At 40.3% G+C, this 23,509-nt stretch overlaps 1 protein-coding gene across 1 annotated transcript in view; it reads right to left on the bottom strand.

Annotated features, from left to right (window-relative positions):
- Positions 1-23,509, bottom strand: part of KIF13B (kinesin family member 13B) — a 128,825-nt gene that overhangs the window by 34,999 nt on the left and 70,317 nt on the right. The window contains exons 12-26 of the mRNA XM_074153665.1: positions 21,784-21,894; positions 18,450-18,584; positions 16,404-16,534; positions 15,268-15,354; positions 14,101-14,291; positions 13,076-13,286; positions 11,796-11,958; positions 10,290-10,436; positions 9,645-9,794; positions 8,834-8,962; positions 7,032-7,202; positions 6,006-6,163; positions 4,601-4,733; positions 3,550-3,696; positions 378-407 (exon numbers count right to left, since the gene is read on the bottom strand). Of these exons, the coding sequence (XP_074009766.1) occupies positions 378-407; positions 3,550-3,696; positions 4,601-4,733; positions 6,006-6,163; positions 7,032-7,202; positions 8,834-8,962; positions 9,645-9,794; positions 10,290-10,436; positions 11,796-11,958; positions 13,076-13,286; positions 14,101-14,291; positions 15,268-15,354; positions 16,404-16,534; positions 18,450-18,584; positions 21,784-21,894 (2,094 nt within the window). The remainder of the gene's footprint in view (positions 1-377; positions 408-3,549; positions 3,697-4,600; positions 4,734-6,005; positions 6,164-7,031; positions 7,203-8,833; positions 8,963-9,644; positions 9,795-10,289; positions 10,437-11,795; positions 11,959-13,075; positions 13,287-14,100; positions 14,292-15,267; positions 15,355-16,403; positions 16,535-18,449; positions 18,585-21,783; positions 21,895-23,509) is intronic.

The raw sequence follows: 23,509 nt of genomic DNA, 5'->3' as shown, positions 1-23,509 counted from the left end.
CCATCAAGTATTTTGACTGTATCTTCAACACTCCCATGCCTACTCTTGCTCCTAATGAGGACAATCTCCATCTAGCCATAGTTGGTCAAAAAGGAAGACTTGCTCCTTCCCTCAAAACACCACAGACAAAAAACCAATTGGATCTTGTTTTGAGAATACACATTAAGGCATCTTGTTCTTTCCCTTCCACCTCCCTAATTCACCATATGGCTTTGTAGCATAACAATCTATGCAATTCTTAAGCTTTTAGTCTCTTCAGAAGACAGGCTTTCTATGTACCTCACCAGTACAGTAATGATAACGTGCTGTTCCTCCTCTAATATGTTTCAATCTGAAAATGTCTGAGGTTGAAAAAAGAAAGAATTCAAATTTTTTACCTGGTAACTGTCCATTTCGTCCTCTTCTTCCTAGGCCAAAACAAGCAAAACCACATCATTAAATTTTTTTGATAGCAGGAAGAACACTAAATGCAAAAGGTGTAGCTATTTTAAGCATTATTAAGAGTGTTACATAAAAGTCTGAGCTTAGCAATGGTATGATCATAGAATTAAAACACACTGACATCCCCAAGATTTGCTGCTCTCAGCTCATCTAGACACAAACTAGAACAATTCAAAAATTAAGATGGAAAAATTTCACAGAAATATAGCTATTAGAAATCTTCATAATTGGAAGCAAGAGCTATACTTAAATTGCCCTAAGAAAGAGAGAAGAGTTACAGCGAAACAACTTGAAACCTTTTGATCCTGGACAGCAAAGAAAAATGTGCTGTTTTACCTGTAAGACTTAAGTTTGAATGTTCCAGCAAGCACTGAAAATAATCAAAGTCTGGCATAACAGATTCGAGGTAAGGCTGCTGTAGTATTTAGGGGAAAAAAAAATCGTAAACACCTAAGCCAATAGTTAGGGAGTTAGAGTAACTCTGTCTCCCACACCAGGAGTCACAATGCAGACCTTGACATTTTGGTTCCCATCACAGAATCGCAGAATGACAAGGGGTTGGAAGGGACCTCTGGAGATCATCTCCTCCAACCCCCCTGCCAGAGCAGGTCCACCCAGAGCAGGTCCCACAGGAATGCGTCCAGGCGGGTTTGGAATATCTCCAAAGAAGGAGACTCCACCACCTCTCTGGGCAGCCTCTTCCAGGGCTCTGCCACCCTCACAGCAAAGAAGTTCCTCCTCATGTTTAGATGGAACTTCTTATGCTCAAGTTTGTGCCCGTTACCTCGTCCTGTCACTGGGCACCACTGAAAAAAGACTTGGCCCATCCTCTTGACACCCATCCTTGAAGTCTTTATAGGCATTGATCAGATCCCCTCTCAGTCTTCTCTTCTCCAGACTAAAAAGACCCAAGTCCCTCAGCCTTTCCTCATAAGAGAGATGCTCCAGGCCCCTCATCATCTTTGTAGCCCTTTGCTGTACCCTCTTCTGCAGTTCCCAGTCCTTCTTGAACTGGGGAGCCCAGAACTGGACCCAGTGCTCCAGCTGTGGCCTCCCCAGGGCAGAGCAGAGGGGGAGGATGACCTCCCTCCACCTGCTGGTCTTACTCTTTTTAATGCACCCCCAGGATTCCATTGGCCTTCTTGGCCACAAGGGCACATTGCTGGCTCATGGTCATTATTTTCTGTTGGAAGACACCACCTTTCAGTCTCGACACACAAGCGGAGCCACTTGCAATGAGCCTAAGCAGAACTGCCTCTCCTGCACAGCGAACGGAAAAGCAATGAGGGCTCTGACCCTCACTGGGTAATTACTCATCTATTTAAGTAATAACAAGCCACTGGAGTCTACTTTCGTACCTTAGTAATGAAAGCAAAAAACTTAGCTAAGCTAAAATTAAAAAGCCATATAGAAGAGGCATTTTCTTAGTTCAACGTCTTTAGAGAATCGTACACAGTCCACAGACAGTGATTTACTTGAGAGAGAGAGAAATGCTAATAAGGGGACTAAAAATCCGGGTGTTCAAGTCAGAAGGCTATTGTAAGGACTAATAAAACATGGTTTTCAATAGCCCTTTTCCACGTGGGTTACCAGTGTCAGACACAACTCACTAGTCTCTCTCTCAAGCGCAGCTTACGGCTTTCTCCTTGACGGAACACTGGATTTTGGGATTGTCAGATATGGTTCAAACTGGTCAAAAGATGAGAAATTCCCTGGGGAAGAGACAGGGTGAGACAAACAGAATGCTCTCCTGGGATTTGTCATCCCCCTTATGGAACAGGCTAAAAGGGACATGTTGTGGGTGTGCAATAGTTTTCAAGTAAAATTTGCAAGAATCAATCATTCTGTGTCAGGAGAGAAGAGTCTCTTAAGAAACTCGTTCCATTTAGGAGAGAAACAAGAGTTTACTTGCTCTATAGGATGGGGGTATCGGGGGCTGCTGTGATGGAAAGGCAGCTAGAAAGCCTACAGGCAGAGTCACTACCGGAAGCGTAACGGGGAATAAAAGCAATAATCCACCTAGGATGTGGCTGAAAAGTGACATCTCTGCAAAGGTGGAAAAAAATTCCCTTTCTGTGCTCCTGACACGGGAGGGGCAAGGGATTGCTGAGGTCAGGAGACAACAAAAACCCCAACCGCTTCAGACCTCACAAAGGGAAAAACAATACTGATTAAGCAAAAAAGGGGAGCAGAAGCACATTGAATCATACTCTGTCAACAGGGTAAACATTATGGAAAGCTGGGAGATGTCCCAAGAACTACTTGACATTTAGTTGGCCTTCTCTCAAGCAGGGCAGCTCATCACGCAAGTTGAGAGACTGGCTTGTTCTGTTGCACCAGGTTTTGGCTCGCTAATTCAGAGGAGCGACTGAATTTTAATGTAGCTGGTGGGGGGGAAAAAAGTCAAACTGCACTAGAAAGCGATAGAAGCATCTCAGAAAGACAATCCCTAAAACCAGATCGATATTACTTGCACTTTAAGATGAGATGCAGTGCTTCTGAGGTTGTCAAACAACTGGCCCACAGATACTAAGGGCCAACAACCGGCTCACATAATCCTAACACTTGTAACTCAAAGCTATTTGAATATATGTTCCATTGATTTATTTTAATTCAAATACTTAAAATTGCTGCCATACCTAATACGTGAAGTAAAATCTACTGGACAAGCTCCTACTGAATTTTAGAAACTTTGGCATTTTCTTTTTTACTTCGAATGGCGTGTTAAGGCTGTGTTGCTTTTAAGGATAGGAAAAAAAACCCACCCCAAACCAGAAGAGACACAGAAGGTAATCTTAGAAATATTTTTTTTTTGCCATAGAAAATGATTTTTGAGTAAGAGGAAGACCTTGCACAATGCTTTCTGAAAGACAGATATTTAAACTATCCTCAATAATCCCTAAAACCCCCATTAAAGTAATTCTGACGCTTCTTCTTGACATCACTTTACACATTTAAGAAGTAGGTTCAAAAAATATCCCCCAAAAACCAAACTAATACTTGAAATGAACGGAGTTGCCTCCAACTGCATCAAACTTAGGACATCACTTCATGCTTTTACATGTCTTGGAAGCAGCCATAGCAGGCAGGAAATATTCAGACTCTTACCTGATAATTTTCAGGTCCTTTTTGTGATTTGACTTGTTTTATTTGAACACAGCCAATGCCGATAGATAATATTGATTCCTCCATCAGTGGCAAGGTCCCAGATTCCTGCACAGATCTCACTTCAACCTGAATTCGTCGAGATTGCCCCTGCCCAAAAGAACAATTTGAAATGCTTGGGGGAAAAAAAAAACAAAACTATAAAACACTGAAACTTAGTGACAGAGAGACCTCTACCGGCAGTCACTGGCAAGTAACATTATATTTTTATTTTGTGGAGAACTAAGTGGTGAGTACTGCAATCTCAGTGACGCACTGTCCAAGAGATACCCCTTCTATTGCAAGGATTTATGTATTCATAGAAAAAGTGTTCAGCATTCATCAACTCCCAGGTTTACTTTTCTGGAGGGTTTTCAAAATATACACTTACAAGATTTTATTTTTAATACTTCTGAAACTTAAAAATAGGAACTCTTCCCCACTTACAAAAGAAGAAAGAAAATAGTCTAATTTGATGAGCTACTGGAATTTCAGTGAACTTTTCTTGACTCTGGTCTCTTTGCCTGAAAATTCTTACCCACAGATGCTATCAATGTTCTTTAGTAAACCCATAGGGAAAAAATAAGTAAATAGTAATAAAAAAGAATAAATCAAAGGGGTTGGGGAGTTCAGAGGTGCAGCCTATATCTAACTTTTACTAATTCCTAGTGTTCTCTGGGCAATAGCTTATCGCTTAAAAATGTTAACTACTCTGTTAAGCATTAACAATTTAATGCGTGTAGAATTCAAAGAACAAAGGAGCGGTTGGCTGGAAGGATCAAATAAAGGGGAACTCTGGACCTCTTTAAAAAATAATTAAGTTCAGTCGAGCCTGGTGTCCTTTCTACCAGGCGCTATCACAGCACAGGGAACGGAACACAGGATTCCAGGTAAGCCCCGATCACCTTTACATCCCGAGCTTACACACACTGGCAGTTTCCCAAAACACAGAGGGACTCCACTTTGTTCTGCTTTATGTCTTCCCCCAGCTGAAGTCCCGTAGGTGCCACCTTACCTGTCTGAGCTGGAAGATGCCCCCTGTGCACACATCCTTGGCAGGAGTCACCTCGACTGGGCAGTATTCCCCATTCTCATTCAGCTCCAGAATTTGAACCCAGAGTTCTACTTTTCGTGTTACTTCACTCCACCTGCAAAACACGTAAAATACTTTTTTTTTTTCCCCAAAAAAGAAAAAGGAAGAAAAAAAACTCAGACTGCAGATTGAAGCAGCAAAGGAACACTTCGATAGGTGCACCATTTGTGACTGTATAGTTACCAGTTGTGCAGCCCCTGTAAATTCTACTGACAGCTATTTCAGCCAAACATCAGAAACAAGCCTTTTCTTCATTCCAATATGAAAAACCAATTCCCCTAGATTCTAACATTTATGCTCTGGTCTCAACTACTGCCACAGAAGCCCAGTGTTGCTGGTGCAATGAGATTCATACAAAAGACAGCAGAATGAAATATGACATTGTCTCACAAGCTTTCAAGATTCAGGGCACTTTCCTGAACTTCATCACGCTACTGCCTTCTCTCCAGTTCTTCTTACACAAGAAATGGCCACTTTCACAGTACCTCAAAATTAAAAAGGAAGGAGGTACTTACTACTCAGCTACCAGATGTAACTCTCTATTTTCTAACATCCCTTTTCCATCTCCTCTTTGTCATATTTTCCTGACTTTTCTTTTAAACTTCCCTATATTTAGCTTAATACTCAACATGCTCATCACAAGCTTAGGCTGGAAGTAAAAAGAGAAATAACTGCCGATAAACTAAGGTGCAGAGCTGCCTTTAATTGGAGAGGCAAATCAACTTACATTTAAGAAAATGCTACTGAGCTTACTTTGGGGACAACAAACAGCTGCAAGCAAAAAAGCAACCCCTTCCAGCCTAAATTACCAAGCTGTTGCATATTTACTCCAATTGAAGTAATTAGTGATATAGCTCTTCCAGTGGAAGCATTGCAGTGATGACATTTCATGGCCAAGAATGAATTGGAGTCAGACCTTGAATAAATAAATCAGCGTACAGTCAGAACAACCATCTTACTGGTTTAGACTGGACAGCTCTTCCTGGTGCAAACTAATATAAAGGAAAATCATCAGCTTCCTCATTTGTAAAACACTACTTACGCACTTGAGTTTGCCTAAATAAAAGGGACTTCGAAGTCTTTCAAGTTTTACCACTTTTGTTTTGAAACAGAGATGGGAATTTTTCCTCTTTCACTTTTTTAAAGCCTACATCACATGGTGTTTTTCCAACAGACACAGTCTATTTATAATAGTCCAATAGATTCAGTCTCAAACACACACTTGTCTTCAAAATTTGACTACTTATCCCAAACCTGCTTGATAATTGGCCACCTCAGAGAGTGGTTTTCCAAAATTCTAAACCAAAGATCTGTTTTCCATATTTACCTGTCACGAAGGCTGCGTGTTTTGGCTTGAATTATTCCCAAATCCCAGAGGGCTGGATTTTTGCGGTCACCACTCTGCTTGTGCCCATAGACTTCAATTGCCAAAGCACCATCATAAAGATGTTCCATGAAGTCTTCGGAAATATTTACAGAAACTTCCTGTATTTAAGCGACAAATCGGTTGGTGACTGTGGCTACACAACGACTTAGGCTTAAAGACTGACTGTATTGACTCTCATATAAGCATGTAGTAAAGTCACCCTGGTCCCCAAGACACAATATAGAGGAAAGGAAGTAAAATCAGTTTTTAAATTCAGGAGGCAAGGCAAAGATACACAATTAGCTGAAGATTAAAGTCTATAAAGAGCTGAAAAAAGCCCTGATCCAATGGTTCAAAGAAAAAAAATGTAAAAATCATATGCTCTAATGTTCAGAATCAGAAAATCAAAACTCATCAGAAGGTATTGTATCTATTTACAAATGGTGAGTGGAAGAAATTGCTCAGTGTAATGACAAATGATAGAAAGAACAAGCTGAGAACTCAGGTGATTGGTGGGCATTCATCTAAGCTGACTTTAGATATCTCTATTAAAGACACCTCCACTCAGGCAGTCGCTGGAAAGTCAATAGGAAGAAATAGTCTGTTCTGAGATACAAGACCTAATTTCAAAATCTCCAGTAGGGTAACAGGCATCACGGCCCAGGACTGGGACTTTTTCTCTCCGCTACATCAGAATGTAGAGCGATCAGCTCAGATATGGACATCAAACATACTCAGATGAATATCACTCTTCCACTCACACTCAGCAGCATTTTTACTGTGGGTAAATGTTATTTTTGTAGAAGTGAACAGTGTAGTATAATCAAACTTTTATGGACTCCGAAGATATCTCAAGTTCTTTCTAATAGAATTAGAGTATCAACCTCACAAAGTACAATAATGAGAGAAAAGAGGCAACTGTTGTGCAAGCACAAACCTGCTTTTTCTGCCTACAGTTTCATTAATAAAATAGAAAAAAAAAATTACATTGCAGTGATCGAAGACAACCATGCAGCGTGGCTCCTTGCTGACGGAAGATAATGAAGGATCCACCTCAGGTGCAACAATAACTGGCTCCGGTTGATCCCAGAACGTGTACTTGCAGAACACAAAGTTGGAGAGGTGCTGTGGCAAACCTGTAGCCTGAAGTATTTTAATCTAGAAAAAGAGATGAGATACAAAGAAAATGCACTTATTCATTAGGCAGAGAAATAAAAAAATATCTTCTGTTAGAACACTGTTATTTTATTCTGTTCCACTGCAAAGGATAATAAAAAGAGAAAGGAGCAAAGCAAAAAACTTTACAAAATACGAATTTCTGCACTGATAACTGATTGGCGACAATATTTTGAGTGCATCAGCTGAACATTGCCACTAGGTGTCATCAGGCACACATTTCTCGGGAGTGAAAGCTAGAGGTATGAATTTTACCAACTCACCAAAACATCTTGGTAATTTTTAATGGTGAGATGCACCAAAAACTCTATAAATGAAGAGGAACACAATAGAAATTTCATACTTCTACAAAAACTGTCTCCTTTATTCTGCAAAATCCTTGTCTGAAGATGCTACTTGTCCTTATTCTTTGATGTTAGGAACAATACAAAAATAACCTTAACAATACAAAAGTAACCACTCCTTTTTCAAAATCAAGGCCAAATAGATACAAAATGTTTTGACTACACCTTCTGATCTAAACAAAACCATCATGTGAATCATATTAGTCAATAAACTTCTATTTGCCATTTGTCAAATTAAGTTCCGATGAGTTAGATTCCTATGGTAAGGCACCACTCAAGATCCTCGGGAGAATGTTTCCGCCAACAGTGCCCCCAGTTTCCGCCAACATGAGTGCGCCAACAGCTCGCAACACATGGAGTATGGGACAGGATAAAAAAGTGAAAAGGAGTACGGTTGCCCCCAAATTGTTCACATTGCCCAGTAGCCGGAAAGTTGGGGTTCTACTCCCTCTAGTGCTTTTTGCCTCTCTCTTTTCTTACCTGTAGCTTGGCCTATCTTGCATTTTATTACAAACACGGAACTCTTAGTAAATCCTTCCTGCTAACTTTCTTTTTATTATTAACAATAATAACATATTTCACAACATACTGAATATTTAGAGAGACAAATATTGAGAGAGAATGATTCACAGAACATTGGTCAGATTCTATGACTCCTTTTGAATTAGATATTGTAGCTCCAAGTCCTAGTGCCCAGATCTTCCCTGTCTTCCAAGACTACAATAAACTGCCTAGGGTAAGATTGTGTGCATATACATATAAATATATATATATTTCTATACATATAAGTATAGTTTAATGAATACCTTGCAGACTTAAATCAAAATAATGAAGATTGAAAGGAGCAAAACCCGTCTATACCATGTATTATTTTAGCCACTCAAGAAACAAAATATAGTGAGAATAGACCACACAGCAGCGCTTCAAGACAAACGCTGGGCACCAGGACATCACACAAGGCCATGAAAAAAAATACAGCAAAAAAAAAAACTATGCTCATACAACTCAATGATTAGGTACAGCTAAATGATATGCTTTTTTTCTTTGTTTTTAAATCCTGAAACATCAACACAGTTTCATATAGTCCATCAATGAGTTTAATGACAGGACTCTGCCTGCGTAGCTGAATAATGGAAGTGAAGATGGTACACGAGGTTACAAAGAGACATCTAATGTCCAGAAGCCAACGCACCAGGGACTTCTTTATTTTAAGACTTGGGATGGAAAGAGAGAAGGTTGCTCAGAGGTTGGGAAGTATCCAGAACTCACCCTGCAGACAAGTTTTCTCTCCTGAGTGTCGTTTTCATTTGAATAGTCTGGACTATCCTCGCCTCCAACCAACCTGTCGTCTATCTCTCCACTCACTCGAACAACTTCAACGTGGAGACGACCCGATACCTGATAAGAAAGGAGCAGGAATTACTTGTGTGCCAGAAAACAGGGACAGGTTCATCCCTTTTCAGGTAACTACAACTACTGCTGTTTCCAGGCTGTAAGCAAACAACATTTTATCCCTTTGCATTGTTTTGCACTGTGCATTTGTTGCACCAGATGAAGAACTCTTTGGAGCAAGAATCAAAGAACCTTTCTTGTAAGAACACCAAGAAACCAGCCACTAGAACGACTTTAGGAACAGCATACTGCAATCTCACTCAGCTTCACACCACTCTCTGAGAGTCTGCAAAGTGCAGATATGATGCAGACACAGAGAATGTTGCCTGGTATGCTCTCACTGCCTTTGAAGTTGTTCTTACGCTATATATTTAAGAGCCCATTCTTGATGGTAATCAGTGAAAGCCAGAGGAGCTATAGCTCGTACTCCTTCTGCTAAGTATTTATTTCGGGCTGCTTCGCTCAAAAAGGTGCTCACAAAGCTTTCTCCTGTCACAATCACTATGCTGGGATTCAAAATTCAATATAGAACAATTCTATAAGGTATTACAGGATTTGCATAATTCCAAATTGCTAGCAAAGAGCTTGTGCACATGAAACTGGAAAATATCTACTATAGACTGGCAATAAGATCCACAGGCTGTAATTAAACAGTTGAGTAAGGATAGATTATAGAAGAATGACGAACCTCTCCCTTCTGATTGATTATTGGAACAGCATATTGCAGCTTCACGTCGTAGAACAGGCACTCAAGAAAAACATTGGCTACTCCGATAAGGCTGTGGTTTTCCTGCTCGTCGTAGAACGGATCAGCACGTCTGAAGTAAGCTCTCATCATCTGCAATCAAATTTGGAATAATGTAAGAAAAACCAACTTTTCATGAAAGAGTTTTCAAAGTGTTGCACAACTGGCCTACTGAAAGAGAGATGGACTCGAGCAAGAGGCCAGATTAGATCACAGGAAAAATGGAAACTTGAATTTTGCTGCGAAACCAGCATAAGGCCTGTCCTCAGGAAGTTCTCTTTAATGTTTCAGAGAAGTCAGCCCGAACGTCAGCTGCTGTTGTGTTTACTGACTGCTTCGTATCATATGCTCGGTTCTGTCACCAAACCACGCACGTAAACAAGCATCAAAGTGACAAGATAAGGGTTAACGAAACTCTGAAGATCGCTTCAGTACTAGGAAAAGCAAAAGCTCAGGAAAACTTAGCTCTTTACCTCCCCTCCTCCACCCTCGGCCTCCCGAACCAGAAGATTTTCTCACATCTAATTAAACAAAAAATGTACAGGGATGTAATTCTATCAGCACAATACTGGAGTAATTTTTACTTACTGGGTTGTCTTCCTCAATGTCTTTCCACTCCTGGTAAAGATCCCTCATATCTACCAATCGATTTTCCAGCTTTTCCAGTGACCAAATCTGTTTGCCTTTCCCTTTCCTTCTCACCTGAATAGCAGGCTCGCTGAGAATTGCACCTCTCTGGGAAACAATTAGAGAGATATCAATAAGGAATTCATGTCACAACAATCAAAAAGTAGTTTAAAACCAATACAAAACCGAGGCTATCTTGGGGAAAAGTCTGGATTTTGTTCTTTTTTTTAACCTAGCTTGAGCAACCAAATTCAAGCGTGACAGACTCTGAGTTGGGCTGTCACAGTATATTCGTGTTCAGTTTAACTGCGAAGTCTAATCACAGCTACGGGCACTACTTTCCGTGGATTTTCACCTTACGTAAGTGTTAGAAGTCGGAACATTTAAGCATTTCACAAACTTCCTCAAGTTAGAGCAGGCCTGGACCTCCAGCTAAGGTTACTACTGTCAACTTTCAACTGGTACAGATACTTAACCCTCTTTACCATCCAGTTTCTAGATGCAAGAACAACAAGCATGTGAGAGAAACTCCTAAAACAATTGATAAAAATTCTAATCCTGGAATAAAATATACATGTCCTGTACTAATGATGGCCTGATTAGCACTAAAATACTGAGCTGACCTTGAGAAAAGAAGTAATACCAGCTTAGGTAGCCATTCTGAGACATGGGGGCCTACAGGAGAGATGGGGAGGGGCTCTTCATCAGGGAGTGGAGCCATAGGACGAGGGGGAAGGGTTTGACACAGAGAGGGGAGATGGAGATGAGATGTGGGGAAGAACTTCTCTGCTGTGAGGATGGTGAGAGCCTGGCCCAGGTTACCCAGAGAAGCTGTGGCTGCCCCATCCCTGGAGGGGTTCAAGGCCAGGCTGGATGGGGCTTGGAGCAACCTGGTCTGGTGGGAGGTGTCCCTGCCCAGGGCAGGGGTTTGGAACAAGATGATCTTTAAGGTCCCTTCTAACCCAAACCGTTCTATGATTCTATTGAAATCTGGTTTCAGTTCCCTCCTTCCAAAATTTCTAAGATGCCTGAAACAAATCATCCAAATCCTCTCTGCACAATGGGGATGGCAGCATTTTCTCAGCGCACTAAGATGGTGCAAAGCCAAATGTCCACAAAGTGATGGTAAATACTCGAAATACAGGTTACCCAACCTCCACAGGTTTTATCACTCTGCAACAGAAGCAAGTGTGAACTTCAACACCAGCCGATAGGTCTTGCATCAAAATATTTATCAGTAAGTTAGCACATTATAAGATTTTCACGGTAACAAAATAATGTTACCATGTAAAGGATGTAGCATGCGTTAACAGAGACATATTTAATATAATATATAATATAATATATATAATATGATAGAATTAGACTGGCAAACTATCTAGAACATTAAAGTCAAAATAGAGCAAATATGAACACTGAGAGGCAAAGTTACTGAACAACGATTTAGTTCCATTAGGGCTCCCTTACCTTACTGTTAGCGTTAAGGCTTGAAGCTGGGATCTGGAGGGTAACTTTATACTCCGTCCTCTTGTCCAATTCCTCTCCAATAAAATTGGCTTCTCTCACATACAAATTGGCTTTAACAATCTGCTCTCGCAGCTTTCTTAGGCTGTGGGTCAACATTTCTTCTCTAAAAGAAAGGGATTTGGAGGGGAAGACAGGAAAAACTATTGAAACGGTGCAGAACAAATGATCACTTGACAGGAAGGAGTCTTAACATTCAGCTTTCTAACACAAAAATCAGGTGAATTAAATTGCATTTCTTCCGGAGGAAAAAAAATAAAAGAGATCATTCATATGAATTCAGTGGTATGAACACCAGCATCCTGCTGGCTTTGGAGACTTCTCCATGCACCTGCTGAACAGTCAGCTCCTGTGGGGCTTATTCCAGAGTTTCCCCACCACAGATAGAGATGTTCCATCTTACAGAGAAAGATTTATTCCGACACCATGACCCACTCGCTCACTGGCCCTTCCTGGCAAAAGTGAGAGAGCACCAACTGTGCAGCACAGGAATCTGGTACCACAAAATATTCCAGAGACACAGCTAACATCTCATTAGACTGGCTCAAATATTTTCTATTTCAAAAGTCACTTCTCTAGCCATATAAACGAGATTTTTATTTTCTCATTACAATGTTTTTACCATACTCATTGTTTTAGGGTATGTTTCATCTTCCTCCTGCAGCTGCTGTTTTTATCAGTAATACTGGAAACGATCAGTTAGAGGCTGGAGTAAATAACCTCAGTGCAATTGCCTCGGAAAAGGGAAAGAGGAAAGCGGCCCCTCTGTGGTTATTAAACAGCTTTTGCAATGCCCTGGGTCAAAATTATTTGTATCATCCTCTTACTCCCTTTTCTTTCTGCACTCTTCTGGTTGCCAAGACCTGCCCAGGTCAGACAGATGGATGTGAGCCAAGAGGAAACCCAACTTTCCAGCAGCTGAGTCATGATCCACAGGAGAACACACTCATATAGGAGTCCCAAAATTTCTTTCAATCACCTCATCTTTACTCAAATTTGTTGCTGATCAGGATAGAGTTTCTCCTTAACAAAGCAGGCACTCTTTCCTTCTCATCTTTTCTAGCATTATAGGTCTAACCACCCTAATATTTTTGCTCTTGTCTTCCCCAGCCCCCCACAGGAATCCTCTCAGAAATTTGGCAATGCAATTAAAATCTTGCAGAATTAACCAGCACTGAAGAACTTTAAACGAAGGCTCCCGATGGTCAGATTGGATTACCCACCTCTCCTCCGCCCACTGACGTAAGCGCTGCTGAGCACTGGGAGAATGGAAGGAGAACCTGTCCATGCTGCGGAAATGCTGCTTCTCCGGCGACAACCGCCTTCGCAACTGCTCCAGCTCATGTTCGTACATCAGCCTCTGCCGCTCCAGCGCGGATCTCTTCTCCTCCTCGTGCTGCTGCTCCAGGCTTTGCAAGATAGACTGCATGGGATCTAAGCAGATGTTGAAAACAAAGAGACTAGTACTTCTGGGGGCCATATACCTGGTAACCATAAAATTAAATGGAAAGAATCACATAACGAATGCAGGGCAGAGACAGCGGACTTGGGAACACAAGATCTTTCCCACTTTCTGCTACAGATACGCTGTATGACCTTGGGCAAGGCACAAGTTGCTATGATTTGGTGCCTCCCTTCCCCATTCTATATCTGCAGTAGCCACTGAAATCCCTGGTGAAGAACGTCCTAGAGAATAAACACAGTTAGCATACGAAAGGAGGAAGAGATTATACTTTTGCTGTAATGCATATTAAAAAAATGCTGCTGAACTGTGGACTAAAATAAATATCTACTGAACAGATTGGACGGATGATTTATGATCATTGAGAAAAGGGAAAGACCAAGCTGAAAAAAGCCCTTCCTCCTGTTTCCAAAATAATGCCATTCTGGGATAGCTACATAAGACCACAAAAACTAAGGAACATGGTTTCAGAGACTGAAATCACTACAGTTAATGCCTGAGTGAGACATAACAAAAGAAAAATAAACAACGAAGTGAAACCACTTTGATTTGAGGCTGCAGTTCCACCGATATTCCAGTTTTGGCCTTTTCCTCAACAAGAACTGCCAAACAAAACATTCTGTGGTGGCTTTTTTCCCCTTCAAGTGCAAAAACGGCTACGATGAATCATTCTCAAGAAAAATTCTCCAGTAGGAAGTTCTAAGGCAAAAACTTTGTGGTTAAGAGTCCCTGAAAATGTAAACTCATATTGTGTACCTATTTCCAGTAATTTCTGTTGCTTCTTACCATTACTACCAAGTGCCTTCATCGTGACTTCCATCTGGGCATATTCATAACTGAAGTTAATCTCACTTGACACTTCACTGGAATTGTCCCCATCTATGTCCAGCTGCTCAACGCTATTGCTGCACTTCATAGAATTGTCTCGCTCTTCATCCTCATGATCTGCCTTCTTTTTCTTCTTTGGCAAGTTCAGCCTTTAAACAAGAGGAAAATTGTTAAAGAATTATTAACGGCTCAACTTTGAGACAAAGGGTTGCTTTCAAAGATTATTAAAATTAAGCAGATTATCTGAATTGGTAGATTTTTCCCTTTCAAAATTTGTTGATCTCCTGTGAGTGTAGTTTTCCTCAGGATAAACAAGGGAGTTCAAGGCAAACTAACTTATCCATTCTAAACTCTAGAGTACCTGATGTTACTAATCATATAGTTTAGATAACCATGATTTTTTTTCAGTCGTCCCACATCCAAATAATTTAGAGGCAATAATGAAATTATATCCCACTTTTTATGTGGATTCTTATTTCAAGCATAAAAGAAAACAAGTTTTAGATTATCATTTCAATCCATTGATCTTTAAGGTATTTCAGACCAGACACAGAGGGTTTCAAGAATACAGTTTTTCAAATAAAATTTCTGCCAGTGATCCTGTCTGACACAGGAAGGGCTCAGGTACGGCTGGAGCTGGAATCCCAGGGAACAGAGAACACGGTGCCCTTGTAAGACCCAGATCACTGCACGAGATGGGTCAAAAATCTAACACCCTAACTGCAAAATCCAAAAGACAACCTATCCAAGTCAAAGCTTGGGTGTAGTATTTACACTGTGGAAGAGAAAGGTCTTAATATTAATGTGGTACCGAACCACATTAGAAGTCTCAGGTCAAAAATTAAATCTCTTCAGTGAGATAATAGTACTAGTAACTACAGCAATGTCTCAGTCCTTTGAAAATACAAGAAGTTAAATCAACCTGTTGCTCTGAAACTAAAATCATGCACGTTTGCTATGACGTAGCATTCAAGAATAGCCAAACATCAGCATTGCCTTTATAACCCCAATAAAAAAAAAAATCACCTCCTACTGCAGCCTGAATGCTCCACTGCCATCCTTCCTTATACCTTAACATAAAACAAAATTGGTGCAAACTTACAATTTCTTTAATAATTTTTGTACCTGAAGAAGTGGTTGTTCCCCCACAGTATTCTGTCTCCATGATGTAGCTGGATGGGACACACGACAGCGGAACCATTTACGAATGTCCTGTGAAAAGGCAAAAATCTAAAGCAAAAGCATCTATACAAGTTTTAATTTTTTTCCCTGGTACTATTTTATTGTAACTAGTTAATGGAGGAGAAGGGGTTTAGGGCTTGCAAAGAGGACAAATATCCCCAGAAACTTCATTCACCTGCCCTGTGCTGTTTCATAAACTCCTCAAAATCAGCTTCTTTTGATTGCTTAAGCTAATTGAGTCCAGTATTTTTGGATAGATAATACGATATCTATGTCTGGGGAGCATAATTAGAGCTTAAAAATGAGGGGCCTGAAAAAAGGTGATGCCACTGGAAATAAATACTTTTCATGTTACTTTCAAATAGACACAAAATAGAAACATTTGAATAAGACATGAGAGAACTTTGCTATATAAATAGCTTAAAGACAATAAACTAATTAGAATAATCAGAAGCTACTTTTATTTCAGAGTCAAGATTCAGTCTGAAAATAGGATCATAGGATAACTCAAATTTGAAGGGAATCTCAGGATGTCATCCAGTCCTATCTCTTGCTCAGGATGAACTACGAATCAGGATAAGTGTGAATTTTGTGTATCTTACAATAAATTATTGGAGATGCTGACAATGCATGTCATTTTGTGATCTATTTGAATATACCATCTGCTTTTCAAGTACTGCTACTTAATCAAATAAGGCAACAAATGCTTCAGCAGCTCTTTGCATATCAACAGATTTCCTAGAAAATGAATTCAAATGTTGATAGAGTTGCATCTACACAGCTGCAAATCAGTGAGTATCTACTTGCTGAAAGCATATGCCATTTACTCATCCTCCATTTGAAAACTGTGACTACAAACACCATCCCTGAGAGAAACCTCTTTAGAACAAAAGACTTGAGCTGACAGAGGTGTATATGACAATTAAAACAAAACGTAAAAGCAGGATATAAGAAGTAGAATTTTCTTGCTTCAGACTACATGGAGAAGTTCAATTTTCAATTATCTTTTTGCACCACTAATCATAAAATACTAGATGAAACTAAAATTATACAACTGGAGCTGTATTTTATTCCTTTACCTAGTATTTTTTTGAGGTGTTAACATAACCTGTCCTTCTGGGGTGATGTCTATAATGCAGTGCTCAGGAAGAATTCCCATTCCACACAGCTGGATATCTTGAGAGTTGTCTGAGCCTATTAACGTGTGCTCCTGGGAAAAAATAATTAAGATGTTAGCAACGGACTGCAGAAGTTCACTAGCTCTAACTCATCCATTCTCCTTATTGATGTATCTTGTCACCTAGTTCCAAAATTTGAAAGCTCTTGAAGAGCTTCCCATAGAGGGGAAAAAGGAGAATGAAACATTGCAAGCAAATTCTTGCTTTGTCTTACAGTAACAAGTAGGAAACACTCAGGAAAGTTTAAAGGCATCAGTTAAATCCAAAGATGAAGAGATTTCTATAATTTAATTGTGGAAGTCGGTGCCTCGGGATGTTGTAGAAGCCAAAAGAATAAAGGAGTTCAAAGAGGAATTAAGACAGGTGACAGTGGCGAGACCCACGGCTATTACGCAGGTTCCATCTAGATCATCCCAAGGCTTAGGAAATTCCTGGAGTATTCAAGGCATGAGGGATTTGGCAGAGGAAGGATCACTCCACTCCACACACGCCCCGGTTCATCCATTTCTTTTTTTAGGCATCTCCGAGCAATTTTTGAGGAACAGACCCAATAGTTTAGAAAGGTCAGATCAAGGTGCTCTTTGGTTCTTACAAGAACTAGTCCATGAGCAGCTCAGCATTAAAGAGAACGTGAGCAAGGTATTTACTCTGAGAAGCAAGACGGTTTAACCTCAGAATTTTAGGCAAAAGTAGGTGTAAAGTCATTTTATCAAAAAGAGGGATTTCCACACCAAAGTTCTCAACCAATAAAATGAATTTGCGTTATAAAAAAAATAATGAATAATTAAAGACTAACTGAAACGCCTAAAACCTACCCCAAGCAAAGGGGTTTTCTCTGGCAAAGGAAAGCAGCATGGTACCACCTGAGATTTTTCTGCTGGTACTGATGGGCCAAGGCCTCTTTTCGGAGCGGGGTTTGGCTTCGGAGTACTCTTGTGTCCCCAGCGAGCGCTGCTGCAACAGCTGTCAGCGGTGAGGCTGATTTAGCAGCTTGAGTCACGCTCTGGGCACCTACGTGCAAGGCGGCCGGAAAAGATTCAATTCTTCTCCCAAAACCTCAGCTCTTTTGTCCTTTTTAATGCTTTTTAGCAGATACAACACTGAGAAAGTTCTTTCCCTTGCTTTCATTGAGGTATCACACAGCAACTATGACTGGTATCAGAGAAGATCACGTTTTTCCTAAGACCGACTAAACCAAAACCATCTTTCAGCCCGATTGCTAATTCTGTGGCTGTTGTGAGAGTTCCCACCGACCACTTCAAAGAGAAAAGAATGATTTAATGTGAAGCTCAACTTGCCAACGTTCTTACACTGCTAGATTTTTAGAACTGGTATTCTAAAACGTGACTTAAAAATGGTAGTATCTCATTTCTCCTCCTGAGTCCAGATCATGTCTACAGTTAGTTAAACCGGAATAAACTGCTCAAATGTTTCAGCACAGAGTCCAGAAGTCACATTACGCGTTTTATGTTTAACATCAGGAAAGGGGACGGCACATGAGCAGAAGTGCTAAGACAGAAAAGAACTTGTTTTTCACTCCTGGTGAGCTGCATGAAGAGGAATAAAAATGCATTTTATAAACTCAAGTCTGTACTACACACGTAGAAGCAAGCTGATTACTGATAAGCCCAAATAAAACACTTTTCTGGGTAAAACCTTGTGAAAGCTGGCATAAAAAAACCCTAGAAGACAAGTTTATAAAAGACAGCACCTCTAAATTTCTTTTAAAAACCGAAACACAAAACCCCCAAAACCTTCCTCTGATACACACAATTAAATTTGCAATAAAAAGGTTGTCCTCATATTAATTTTAATAAGGCAGTGTGTATCGGAGAAGGCTTTAGTTATGCAGTTTTTATAATATTCTCTTAGTAAACCTTGCCAATGGCAAGTCTACTTCTATTAAAAAAATTTTATATATACATATATCTCAGTATTTATTTTTACCTTTAAATAGTATACCAGAAGTTCATTGAGAGCTGGATCTGCATTCAAATTAACCAGGAAGCACTTATTATCCCCAACTTTTATTCCAGAAGACTGAAGAGATATGCCAAGACTTTCCAACTGTTTCTGACGCTCCTGCAAGAGAGTAGCCATCAAAAAATTAAGCTGATTGCTGTACGGCCCTTCGGAAACGCATTCCTATTTGCCAAAGCCACAAGCCAAAACGATGGGCAGCTACTTCTGAGACAGGCAACTCTTTCTTCTGCAATAGATTAGACACAAAACCCTGAGTTATATCAAGCTTTGATCAGGGTATTTGTAATTTCTCTTGTCCTTCCACCTCTGGTCTCAGAAGGCTACGTGCTGTGGTCTCGCAGGGTTGCATTTTCCTAGTGAAAAATGAAAAAGCAGCTGAGAGCAGGACACTGCAGTACTGTAGGAGCTTCTCCATGACCTCACTGGAACAGCAAAAGGCTCCCACAAAGACCTCTCTAGAGCCCTTTATTTTCTCTGTGGAGCTAAAAAGCAACAAGTTAAGTTAAATCCCTGCCAAGTCAAGCTCCATGTCTATCTTTTATTCCAGAGCAATCAAAATGACAAAAAACTGGCAACCTGCTATTTAAGTAATGCAAATAACACTTCCTGCTGAACAAGAATAGTAGCATTTTGGATGGGGTTTTGTTCTTGTCAATAGACTTCATAGAATTCAACAACAAAGCATTACTGTGCAAAAATGTACATCTTTCAAAAGGAAGTGTTTGGGTGAAGACTAGAGCAGTGAAAGAGGAACATTAAACATTTCTGACTTAAGAACAGAAAGGGATTCTTCTATAAAAAGAAAAAAAAAATTGAAATAGAAATGTTGAGAATTGTTCCCAGGATCGTACAGAAACTGAAACCAGACTCGCTATCCACAAGCGGCAAAGAAAATTTAAAAAATAAACATGGGAGGCCTCTCGCAGAATTACCAGGGGGAAGCAGAAACAGGGGAGGGTAAAACAAGTAAGTAAAAAAAAATAAAAGAGACTTGCAGAGGCCTTTCCCATGATGCTGAGACTTAAAGAAAAACAATAAAAAATTACCAGATATTATATAGGAATAATGCTGGAAGGTTTATTAAAGGTTCTAACCTTTACCTACCACTCTACTTTGTATTTAAATGCTTAGTATATCATACTATTCAGTATAATTCTTTGTTCAGCACTGGAGTTGTACCAGGCCGAGTCAAGATTAAAATAGCAAAGAAGAACAAGCAAAACTCCTCTTGATTTTCTCTACCCTGTCTCCCCACACACTTACAAAACCAACTTAATGTCCTTGTAAGGAAGAGTCGTGTGTGTGTATGAGAGAGAGAGAGAAAAACAAAGAACAGAGGAAAAACTGCAGTGTGATGTCAAAGATCTCTTTTCCGATCACCAGTGCCAGGCTCTGAACTTCACATAATTCTTTATTATCCACAGACAGAGATAAAGAACGTGTTGCACGAAGGAGGCCTTGGCCCACACTCTGAATCTCACAGGATTAATTTAAAGAAAATGAGCCCATTTTTAACTTTTGCTCAACAGCTAATGTTAATTAACTTAAATATTCAACATACTTTTAATTTATGTCAAATACTCACTGAAAATGTGAAAAATTGCCTATTCACATACTTAGTCTTTAAGGCTTTGAGCCTTATTGCTGTTTCATCTCAACAAACTGCCTCTTCAATGGCCCTCATGCTTTGCGAGGAACCATCCTTCCCTCAAGAGTGTGCGGAGTCCTCCTCTGAGGAGGAAGAAGCAGCAGAGAGAAGGTGTGATGAACTGACCACAACCCCCATTCCCTGTCCCCTTGCGCCACTTGGGAGGAGGGAGGAGAGAAATCAGGAGTGAAGTTGAGCCTGGGAAGAAGGGAGGGGCAGGGGAAAGGTGTTTTAAGATTTTGTTTTTATTTCTCATTATTCCACTCTGATTTGATTGGTCATAAATTAAACTAATTTCCCCAAGTTGGGTCTGTTTTTCCCGTGATGGTAATTGGTGAGTGATCTTCCTACCCTCAACTCGACCCACAAGCTTTTCATTGTATTTTTCTCCCCCCACCCAGTGGAGGAGGGGAGTGATAGACCAGCTTTGGTGGGCACCGGGTGTCCAGTCAGGGTCAACCCACCACACCTACTGAAGATGTCAGAAGTTTCCTTCCATTGCCTTCTAAGCGGTCCCGAAACAGCCTTATACTGCACAAGCACTAATCCTTATCCCTCCTCTGAGAAAAAAAAAAATATCACTTTTTCTACAGCTGCAAGGTTAATGAAACTCCCAGCTCCAAAACATCATAAAAGGCTGAGAATTTAGAGACCAAGAGGAAGAGAACTAAAGTGAGCAGCTACGTGCAAACAATCAAGGCAGATTTAATCTGTAGCGATGAGCTCATCACTCCAGTTTTTCCACCTCCGCGCACACTCAGGGTTTCTATGTCTAGAAACTACTGTGTAGGATGCAAGCAGAACTTTATTCTTATTATCATCACCATCAGTATTATTATTATTATTTTATTCACTCTTATACACAGGCAGGAAAATGCATGGTACGAATCTGCATTGACAGCCAGGAAGCCCTCGTAGTCACAAGCAGCACTTCTTACAATGGACCTTTAAAACTAAAGTCAACAGAGTCTGTTCTGATTGTGTCATCTACAAAAGGGCTTTGTATCGGAGGCTCCTTCTTCTCCTTATTTATTACATGCTATTCATCACCTTTCAACAGTCCTCCCCCTCAAAAGCTCCCTACTGCAAATATATACATCAGCATTTGTGTCGTAAGAATTGGAAGTGTCATGCAATAATCGTGGTGACCCGAACAATTTTTCAACTTAACTATCATATTCAATTACAGTCTGAGGCCCTAAATATCAGTGTAGGAGGCATTAAAACACACAGGGATCCTGAACTGTTCTGTTTTTTAATATTCTGAACGCCCTTTGCCTTGTGTATGGAGGCACTCTGTACATAACCTTGCATTTAACGCTCTCAATGCTCCATCTTTCATCACAAACGACCGTTTTACCGTCTGAAGAATATAAAATCCCTGTAATCCTCTCATCTGTGGATTATTATTTTTTTAAATAACTTCTCCATTTGCATACAGTGACAATTTGTTATTGTTGCTGGAATAGTAATCTGGGAGGCACCCAGCTATCACAGGAATTAAGTGAAGCTTTTCAAAAGGGCAGTAAGCTTGACCTACTTACCCATAAATGTGGGGAGAGATTCAGGAAATCTCCATGAACCGACAGACAAAGGAAACAAACTTATTTTTCATAAAAAATAGGGAGGGGGGGGAAAAAGAAAGCAAACCTGTGCTATCTCCTCAGTTTTTCTTAATTTTTCTTCCCAGGTCACAGTCATTTCCTGAATCAACTTTTCCGATTCCTCCAATCGTTCTTTTAATTCTGGTGATTTCATAGCCTGCAGAAATAAAAGCAAATAAAACAAGACAGCTTGTTGTGCTTTCGTTTTTTTCACAACACTGTCACATGGGGAAAAAATAAACATAACTTTACTAGTTTTCCAAGGCATAACTACCAGTAAGTAAAGGCTTTTTTAAAACACATATCACATATAAATGCAGAATCCATCAAAAAGTTTAATTAGTTTCAATTACAGATGCTAAAGTGGAGTTTAGATAGTTCAACCGAAACAAATCACACGATACTGGCAGATTTGCACAAAGACATTCAAAAGCAAACTAATCTCATTTCTAAACCAATGTGAGTATCCCAAATGATTTATATCTAAGACAATCTTGTTTCTTAGACACCGCTGACCTCACTGGCCACCATCATCTTGGCTGTCGCTCCCTCAAAATGACACTTAACATCTCAGTCACTTCAACTACAAGTCCACTAAAAATATTTTTATTGTTCATTTTGATATGGTCTGATGGGTGTGAGTTTGCCCAGAGAAGCTGTGGCTGCCCCATCCCTGGAGGGGTTCAAGGCCAGGTTGGACAGGGCTTGGAGCAACCTGGTCTGGTGGGAGGTGTCCCTGCCCAGGGCAGGGGGTTGGAACTCGATGATCCTTAAGCTCCAACCCAAACCATTCTATGATTCTGTGAGTTATTTTCTTTCTATAGCAAATACCAAGGCATCCTAGGTATTCTGGTTATCCACCTCTACAGCTGCATTTTACAGAGGGAATATCAAAAGAAGCCTTACGATGTGCTTCTGGACACTGGAATTCCATCTTCTTGTTAATCCATCACAGCTCTAATTTTGTTTTGTGACATAGTCAAAGGCTCATGTTCCATCCAAGGAATAACTTGAGAAACACTCCAAAAACTCATCAAGGTTTTGGATGAGGTCATCAAAGGTCATAAACATTTTTATACTACATGTATTTACTTCTTCCAGCCTCCGTACTGCTATATTCCTCCTGTACTACCTTGAACAGGAAGCCTGTGGACTTCTTCATGTCATTACTTCATTACTGCTAACAAGACGAAAATGTGTTTGGCTGGTAGGTATTTATGCAATGCCAATTTAACAATGCGAGCATCGTTCCCCATCAGATATTTCCTTACCACAAAACCCAAAAGTCCTCACAGGAATCCAAATCAAAGAGAGTGGCCTCATTACACTGCAGTTCATTCAAGAAGAAGAGCAAGTGCCAGGAGTGGAAAATCCTGTTTTAAGACAGGAGTTTCCTCTGCCTCAAGACACAACAGTCTCGGAACTGTCAGCTGACGTGTCCCCTGTAGTCTTTTTCTGATTGAATATCTCAAATCTAAATACAGGGTAATAGGGAGAGCTTTGAGCAACCTGGTCTAGTGGAGGTGTCCCTGCCCATGGCAGGGGGTTGGAACTAGATGATCTTTAAGGTCCCTTCCAACTCAAACCATTCTATGATTCTATTAATTCCACCCGGGAAGGCAAGTGAAGCCAAGGCAATCTCCAGAACAAAGATTTATTATGGCCGATAAAACATGATCAGCGCAAAGGCGCTGGACACTGTGGAGCAGGACAAGAAGATGAAGCCCAGTTACTCTCAAGGTCTAAATCTTGTGCATTTATTTGGATTAGGG

The sequence above is a fragment of the Numenius arquata genome, chromosome 9 (assembly GCF_964106895.1).
Source record: "Numenius arquata chromosome 9, bNumArq3.hap1.1, whole genome shotgun sequence".
NCBI lineage: Eukaryota > Metazoa > Chordata > Aves > Charadriiformes > Scolopacidae > Numenius > Numenius arquata.
This window is presented reverse-complemented; position numbering and strand designations above follow the sequence as displayed.